Raw genomic sequence first — 9,364 nt, forward strand, 5'->3', positions numbered from 1 at the left:
TTTATTTTACATCGTGAGAGATACTTCTCAGCATATCGCGACTATCCGGATAATATGAATTCACTGCTTAGAATATCAAGAACCTATTCAGTGAATAGTTACCGTACAATAAACTCCTTCTACCCTACAATATCCCGATTAAATACAAGGCATGGATCTCATGTTAAGCCTATCTAATTTAATCACTTGCTTACCATTTACTATGTGTAGTTCTATGCAAATTAGAAACTCCTTTCTAATTTCATTCACTCTGGCCAGAGATTCCTGAACTAGCATAAGTGGATCAGCCTTGAACATTCGCTTCCTTCACTGGAAGGGGTAGATCCTTTATTGATCATACACTATCTTCGTGTATAAATTCCTATACCCAGTAGAGCCCTAATAATTATCCCTGGAGACTAAGAACTAAACCAAAGCATAGTTCAGTGTACACAAGATGACTATGATGACCTCAAGTCTAAGGATACTTGTACAACTATCACTATGTGAACAACTGCTGACACGTGAGTGAACTCCATCAGTTGTTCAGCTGTGCGAGTCATGTTCAGTTGAATTATTCTATAATAAGCACCTACATACTAGCTATAGTGTCACCACACAAATGTCTATGAGAACAGACATCCTTCATAATGAAGCAAGCATAGTATGTACCGATCTTTGTGGATTATTAATTACCAGTTAGTAATCCTATGATCAGGAACTATTTAAGTTTAGAGTTATCATCTTTTAGGTCTCACTATTATGATCTCATCATAATCCATAAAAAGCTTTACTCTAAACTATGGTATATCTTATTTAAACACTTAAATAGATAGAGCCCGTAATAAAAAACAAAACAAGTCTTTTATTAATATCAATGAAATCAAAACAGATTACATAAAAAGTTATTCCTAAATTCTAATACATGATTGGACTTAGGACATATTCCTTTCATAAAGCCTATGACCGGATAGAGTGGGAATATCTTCGAGAGTTAATGATCAAGATGGGCTTTCATGATTGGTGGGTTCAATTAGTTCTGAAGTGTGTTAGTTCAGTCAATTATACTATCACTCATGAGGCAAGAGAAATGGGGCCAGTGGTTCCTAGCAGGGGACTCCGTCAAGGAGACCCATTATCCCCATATTTGTTCATCCTTTGTGCGGAGGGTCTCTCTGTGTTGATCAGAAAATATGAGTCCAATCAGCTGATTAAAGGTATCAAGATCTGTCGAGCTGCTCCAAGCATTAGTCATTTATTTTTTGCAAATGATAGCTATTTGTTTTGTAATGTTGACGATAGTGATGCGTTAAATCTCATGGAGTTGCTACAAGTTTTTCAAGAAGCATCAGGCCAGAAAGTGAATCTCATGAAGTCATTGGTGGTGTATAGTTCGAATGTCACGAGAAGTTGTAGAGATCGAGTCTGTCAGATTTTGCAGGTGAGAGAAGCTGATGATAATGTCACCTATTTTGGGCTTCCAAACATGGTGGGACGCAACAAATCTCGAGTGTTTGGTTTTTTAAAGGACAAAATGCGAAATCGAGTTCAATTGTGGAAGGAGGGTTGAGTCTCTCAAGCAGGGAAGGAGATTCTCATTGAAAATGTGGCCCAGGATATGCCTATTTATGCGATGAGCATGTTCCTATTACCTCAGGAGATAATTAAAGATTTTGAACGTAGTTTCTCGATATACTGGTGGGGAATAAAAGAAAATACGAACTCTGGGATTTCTTGGATGAACTGGGAACGTTTAAGTAAACACAAGGTAGCTGGGGGTGTTGGCTTTAGAGATTTTCGTGATTTCAACCTGGATTTACTTGGAAAACAAGGATGGAGGTTGATGAATCATCCAGAAAAACTATCGAGTAAATTGTACAAAGCTCGATATTTTCCTGAATGTCATTTTCTTGCATCAGAGCTAAGGAATAACCCTAGTTTTATTTGGAGAAGTATTTGGGAAGCTAGGTCGGTGATTAAGGCAGAAGCTAGATGGAAAATTGGTAATGGTGCTAAAATTGGAATTTTGGGACAACCGTGGCTTCAGGATAGTGTTAATCCATGTATTATGAGTGAGATTATTGGTTTGAACGATGCTACAGTATCTTCTCTAATGATAGATGATGGTGGAGGATGGGATCATGAAGTTATTGAGGACTTGTTTAATACCAGGGACCAACGATATATTTTAGCAATAGAGATTAGAGGTTGTGGGAGGGATGATGAGTTATATTGGAATGAAAGCATTAGTGGTGATTATACGGTAAAGAGTGCATACTAGTTACTTCAAAAACAGAAAGGAGATTGGCACACAAATGCTAGCAGTCAGATATGGAGTTTATTGTGGAAAGTTTGTGCGCTGGCTAAGGTTCTAAATATGGTTTGGAGAGCTTTAGTTCTTGTTCCTACCACTTGTCCAATTTGTAATGGTGATGAAGAGACAGTGATGCATAGCCTAGTTACTTGCCCCTTTGTTCAGCAGTGTTGACATCATAGAGGGTGGTCTTTTCTTAATGTAGGTGATGGCAATTTTGTAAGCTGGTTGCATACAATGTTTGATCAAACAGAGAAGGGACGTCGTGGTGAGATTGTGACGATGTGTTGGAGTATATGGAAAGCTGGGAATAATATGGTGTGGAACCAGCAAAGAAGCACAGTGCAGGCTGTTGTTTTCTCAACTATGAGGTACCTTGCAGATTGGAGAAAGGCTCAAGTATATTCAACAAAGACTCTATACCAGGATGTTATCCAGGGAGATGGAGTATACTCTTGGGTTAAACCGAAAAAAGATGAAGTCAAGGTGACGGTTGATGCAACAGTATTTAAGGAGCAAAACAGGTATGGGGTGGGAATGTTGGCTCGTGATGATGAAGGAGCAGTTGTGCAGGGTCGTTCAGATAGCTATGAGGGAGTTGGTCGCCTTGAGTTTGCAGAAGCTATGGTTGTGAAAGAAGCCCTTAGATGGGTTAAGTATATGGCATGGCAGGGAGTGACAATGGAGTCGGATTGTTTGGGTGTCGTACAGGCCATCCGTAGTAAGGTTACTATGACCTCTCCGTTTGGTAGTATTATTATGGAGTGTCGTAGGTTGATTGCTGAGTTAAACATTTAGTTGTTTTCTATAAAACGATATGCTAATATGGCCGCTCACTTGTTAGCGAGAGAGTCATGTTTATATCCAGGTCGAGTGTTTGATAGGAGGAATGTTCCTATTGAGTTGATGAATATTGTAAGTGCTGATTTATTTGAGTAATATATTCCCTCTCTTTTCATCAAAAAATAAAATAAAAAAGGAACAGAAATCCGTACCTCAAAATATGAAACTCTAATAATACCAAAAGTCTGCAAAATATCTGCGACACTCACGATCAACAAATCTAATTGCAAAATTTACAAATATTATTAAAATATATTCTTTCACAAGTTTTTTTATATGATCATGAAATCTAACTTATAATCAAACCCAATAGAGCACCGCACTAGCTTATTATTTAACTAGCGTTATTACCCGTGCAAGGCACGGGGTAGCTTTATTTATAAAAAATATTGCTATTTTTTAATGTACTTTTACGATATTTGTGTTATTTCATACAATATTGCGTGATTCATGTTACAAGTACTAATATAACGACGAATATCCCTAAATTTATATTATGCCATGAATATAAAGTTTAGAATGCACTCTTATCATTGAAAATAATGGTTTTCTATCAAGTTTCAATGATTTTTTCAATTGGAGATACCAAAAATACTATAATGTTTATGTATCATATTTATCAAAATATGGGGGCAAAATAGTAAATTTTTTTACACGGTCGAGCTCGAACTTCAAATTATTCGGCTGATAAGGCTCACGAGTCTTATCGAGCCGATACTTTTTTTAATATAAATATATTTGTATATAAAATTTAATATTTCATTTATATTTTATATATTTAATAGAAGCGATTTCGAGCATAACCTATCATATTTCGAGTTTTTGTCAATATTTGGTGAAATTGATTCAAGAGTTCAAGCCGAACTTGAGGCGACCGGACTACGGCCCGAGTTTCAATCTTGATTTAAGATTCAGTTGAAACCGAGCTTGTGCTTGAGCCCAAATATTTTTAATCGAGTTCGAGCTTGAAAGTTTTCGACTCGGCTCGGCTTGATTACAACCTTAGTTGTTGTACACAACTATAAAGTTAGTATTTTGAATTGAGTTAATTACACAAGTCTCGATAATTAATAAATTATTATTATATGGTAATATATTATCAACAAGTTAATATGGTAATATAATACCAACAAGTTATTTATTTAATGGTATTTTTTTATAAATAAAAAAAAATTATAATCCCGTTGTTGACATGATTAAAAAGTTAGTATATTGTAGTGAACTAATTACGCAAGTCTTAGAAAATTTTATTCTATATCAATATTGGTCTCTACCTCAATTGATTGAAAACACATGTTTGAACATATGTGTCACGTGTTCAATTCTACAAACCAACAATATTTTTTCATATTTATTCAAGGACGGACGCAAAATAGCAATTTCGAATTATATGTTTCTCCTAAAAAAATTGAGCCTATCGAACTTTTTATGACCCGAGATTCGAGTTTGAAATTTAAGGTTCGGTTGAACTGGAGTTCGAGCTTGAACCCGAATATTTTTAATCGAGTTCGAGCCTAACAATTTTCGACTCGACTCAGATTAATTATACCCTTAATTGTTACACGAGTATAAAGTTAGTATCTCGAAACGAGTTAATTACCGGAGTCTCGATAATTAATAAATTATTATTATACGATAAGATATTATCAACAAGTTAATATGATAATATATTATCAACACGAAATTATTTATTTAATTTATAAATTAAAAAAATAATTATAATCTCATTGTTGCACATGAGTATAAAGTAATTATATTGTAATCAGCTAATTACCCAAGTCTTAGAATAATTTTATCATGTATAAATATTGAATTTTATAGGTTTAGTCACCCAAAATAAAGAAAGAAGTATGTAACTCAATATTTGATGTTATCAAAATATAATCAAATGAGCCTCTAGCTCAGTTGGTTGAAGTCATATGTTTGTTATAAGTGTGTCATGGGTTCAATTCTCCGTGCCAACAATATTTTTTCATATTCATTCAAATACGAGAGCAAAATAATAATTTCGAATTAAATATTTACCCACGAAAGCAAGAAGTTATTTATTTAATGATTCAATTTAAAAAAATAATTAATTTAATGTATCGATTTAAAAAAATAATTATAATCCCGATATTACACATGAATATAAAATTATTATATTGTAATCAGTTAATTATCCAGTCTTAAATCAATAGTTAATGTTATTAAAATATAAACAAATGAGTCTCTATCTCAACTGGTTGAAGTCATATACTTGTTATAAGTATGTTATGGGTTCAATTCTCCACTCCAATAGTATTTTTCCATATTTATTCAAATACGAGGGCAAATTAGTAATTTCGAATTAAAAATTTCCCCGAAAAAATAATGTTGCAGTATTTAAACACATGTAATATAATCTACTCAATGTGCGACCAGTATATTATTTTTAATAGTAATATATATATATATATAATACTAAAATATGGCATGTATAGAACCAGTTTACACAATACACAAACATGTATATTAAAAATTAGGGGTCATTTGTTAAATCTGAACAATCTTTTCTGGATGAATAAAATTGCTGGATGATTGATTATCTGAATACTGGATGAGTAATGTCGTTTGATAAAAAAATATTTTTTTTCTGAACAATGTATTTTTTTAAGTTATTAATAAAATGTCATGTCAAATTTTTTCATATTTTCTAGAAGAAGCAAAAAATATTTTTTATCAAGTTTATACGTAATCATAACATTTTAAAGAAATGTACCATCTTATAAAATCAATAGTTTTTGTTACCCCTCCGTCTCTATTTACATGTCCATTTTATTTTTCTAGAAGTCTAATTGACCAATTTTTGAATTAATATAAAAAATTATTGATTAGTTAATTTTCAAATATGCAAGTTACATTTTAAAATAGAATAAATATAATTTCCAATGATATTATTTTAATTATTTTGTCAATTATATAATAGGTGTAAATTCAGTTAAAAATTGGTCAAGTTGACCAAATGGACATATATTTAGGGACGCGGGAGTATTTATTTAATTACAATAAATTATTTTTCATATGAGATTTATAAAATATAATTATGTCAAATGAATATAAAAGGATAATGATAATAAAATATAAATTTAATATAAAACACATATCAGTCATTTTTTTCTCAACAAACATGACACAACAAACCATAACAGAGATGTGGTGTGATTCAGAGTAAAATTTAAGCCTCTGTCATTCAGAGAAAAATTTATCAGTCAATAGCCACTCGTCCACTCGTCCAATATTTTTTTAGTTTGGTTCAGGAGTTAACAAATGATCCCCGAGTAGTTAACAAATGATCCCCGAGTAATGATCATGTAAATCAAAATAACATACGGACTACTATGGTTCAAAACATAAGTTAGATTACACTTTGACAAGAACCCCAAATTCAATCTACAAGCCTAAATGTTTGTGATACTTGAAACTTGCACGTGCACCCAAAATACAAAAGGATATATAATATTAATAAAAGTATTACTTCATCTCACCAAATTAGTATTGTCATGATATTGTAAAACAAAAAGCGGTCCTTTTAATTTCTTTACAAATTTTTTTTGGGATATTTATCCAATTCTTTACATTTCAAAATTTATAAAAAATAGTCAAAAGATTCCACCATTTTTCCACTTTTCCTTCCTTTTCACACTACTTTTACCCCAATATCTACCTTTTATATATTAAAAATCAAAACTTCACCAATTTTTCTTTTTCTTTTTCACTATTTTATACACATTTCTTAAATTTTGTGTCCAATACGGAGGGAGTATATAATAGTACCTCACTATCATCCATACTACTCGGAGTACACGCAACACGCAGCAAGGCGCAATCTCCCATCCCTAATTTTGTCTCCGTATTGCAGCTCGCAGAGTCAACAGAGACACGAGGGTGAGGGTTTGTGAATTGTGTTATATGATACTCCAGTAAAGTTGGATTTGATAGGATTTTATATATCCCTAGTCACTAATCATAATTATAATACTCCATTGTTAGGTCCCAATGTATTTGTAGAAGGGGGGTTGAATACAAACAGTACCGAATAATCGAATTAAATGCGGAATAAAAAATGTGAAACAAAATTCAAGTTAAATAAAAATATTATTAAACTTGAAAGGTGTTACAACAACTGTATCGATTACAAGGAATTAATCTCAAATTAATTATCACAAATCTAGAATAAATTCGACATGAACTTTTTCTATTTTTGTAATAAAAAAATTCAAATGCTAAATGCGATTTGAGATTAAGTTGTAGGGATTTTGATCCGCTAGATTGTTACACAAGAACAAGATAAAGATTTCTAGTTGATTGGATTTAACTTTACAATCTATAAATTGATCTTGAAGTTGCAGATGAGATGAAATATTTGTGTCTGCTTCTTTTTCTTTGTTCTCGAGTTCTTTGTTCTTGATTGGATGATTATTATTCTTTTTGCTGCTTCTATGTCTTTTTAATTCATTCAACAGAATTGAATTGAACTGGAATGACAATCCTAAAGCTGACAAGACTTTCGGTAGGACAATGGATTGAACTAGCAAGACAATCTGATTGAACTATAATGACTTTCGGTATGACAATCAGTTGAACTAGCAAGACTATCTCCTTCCCAGTAGAACTTTCGGTAGGACAATTGAAATGACTTGGCATGACAATCGGTATGACAATCCTGATTGTCATGCTAGTTCATTTTCAATTGTCTTGCTGATTTAAGACTGTTTTTAATCCAATTTAAATTCTGAAAATCCTTAATATTAATTCTGAATTAATTAATCAATTAATTTAATTAATCAAATAAATTAATCTTTACAGATATAATTTATTTTCTTAATTAAATTATATGACTTAATTAATTAATAGAGAATTAATACTAACCCTGAGCAGCAACCAATCTTCTGAATATCTTCTGAAAATCACTGAGAATTATGAATCAATTCCACCACTTCAACGTTGACACTCGATGTACTGTCTGGTTCATGAGTGACTAACTTCCGTGACGTTTCTTCATGTCTTGACTTTGATACTTTGATTTTCTTCAGATTAAATCCTTGTAATTAATGATACTCTGACGAGATCTCTGTCACTTGATTAAATCCGCACTCTTGATTTATATCACTGAGGCATGATCAATTTCTTGAACTTCTTCCAGTGAATTAATTCCTCAAGTCTGTAGATGAACCTTGTTTTTGAATCCTTTGACAGATATTACTTTGCGAGATCTCTTTGACGGTAGATCCACTATTTACTTATTACATTCTTATTTGAGTTGAGTTGAATCCTCGAATATACAAATAGGCTATGAAATATGACTTACAATCTCCCCTTATTTGTTTGTTAGATAATAACACACAAATACCTAGAGGATAACTCAACTAACAAATAAGAAAAAGATATAAACTGAAATGCAAAGTAAATAGTAGAAAAGTTTCTGGAAGACATTTAACATTTTCCAGATTCCAAGTAGATGTTCCTCTAGACTGAACATATCTTCAAGTAGTTTCATCTTCATTTGTACAACCACATTTCCTGTTAAGAAGCACATATCTCTCTTGCTTCTCCCCCTTTGAGAATCAACTGATTAAAGAAGATCACCTTCGTTTACCACCTCTCCCGTACAATAGGATCCGCAGATAAAAACCAATGGTACTCCCCTAACAGCTTCTTCCCTTACTAGAAAATCACCTTGTGTTTACCACCTCTCCCGTACAATAGGATCCGTAGTTACAAACAACAATGGTGTGGTGTAATGTACATGTAGGATCTTTTTCTTCCTCCCTGCTATTTCTCCCCCTTAGTTGAGGAATCCTCCAAACTATTTCTTAAGCTTTTATCTCCCCCTTAAAGAAGGAATGTATGCCGTCGTCTGAAGGAGTTCTCATATTTCACTTGGTTGGAAAAGAAATAATAAGAAGTTTCTCTTTCTTCCTCACTGTGAGTGTGTGATTCTGTTTAGTGTACCTCACATGTGTTTCACTCTTCTCTCCACTCGTGTTTACACTCATTCTCACAAGTGTATCACTCTTCTCTCATAGCTCCATAATCCAGATGTACCTGCAAGGAAAATCACCTTAGCCATCCTTAAGGAGGTCACAGGTGGTGCAATGGGAGTTCGCAAATCCCCATCCTTGTTAAACTCGTCAGATGAATCTGAGTCATAATCTACAAGTTGCTAGTTTCCCTTTTAGGGTTCCAGATTTGAATTCTGGGAAGGTA

At 32.8% G+C, this 9,364-nt stretch overlaps 2 protein-coding genes across 2 annotated transcripts; both read left to right on the plus strand.

Moving 5' to 3' along the window:
* Positions 1–985: 985 nt before the first annotated feature.
* LOC141687156 (uncharacterized) lies at positions 986–2,260 on the plus strand. Its single transcript, XM_074492329.1, has 2 exons — positions 986–1,420; positions 1,637–2,260. Exons 1-2 carry the CDS (start codon positions 986–988, stop codon positions 2,258–2,260), a joined length of 1,059 nt encoding a protein of 352 aa, XP_074348430.1.
* Positions 2,261–2,530: 270 nt separating this feature from the next.
* Positions 2,531–3,091, plus strand: LOC141687159 (uncharacterized). Its single transcript, XM_074492340.1, has one exon. It carries the CDS (start codon positions 2,531–2,533, stop codon positions 3,089–3,091), a length of 561 nt encoding a protein of 186 aa, XP_074348441.1.
* The last annotated feature ends 6,273 nt before the right edge of the window (positions 3,092–9,364 follow it).

This window comes from Apium graveolens, chromosome 2, assembly GCF_009905375.1.
Source record: "Apium graveolens cultivar Ventura chromosome 2, ASM990537v1, whole genome shotgun sequence".
NCBI lineage: Eukaryota > Viridiplantae > Streptophyta > Magnoliopsida > Apiales > Apiaceae > Apium > Apium graveolens.

Bases quoted from the DNA above. Each gene is read 5' to 3' on its own strand.
- LOC141687156 (XM_074492329.1), top strand. From the start codon at position 986: ATGGGCTTTCATGATTGGTGGGTTCAATTAGTTCTGAAGTGTGTTAGT. The intron at 1,421-1,636 runs GTGAGAGAAGCT...CTATTACCTCAG, and splicing joins GAGTCTGTCAGATTTTGCAG to GAGATAATTAAAGATTTTGA.
- LOC141687159 (XM_074492340.1), top strand. From the start codon at position 2,531: ATGTTTGATCAAACAGAGAAGGGACGTCGTGGTGAGATTGTGACGATG.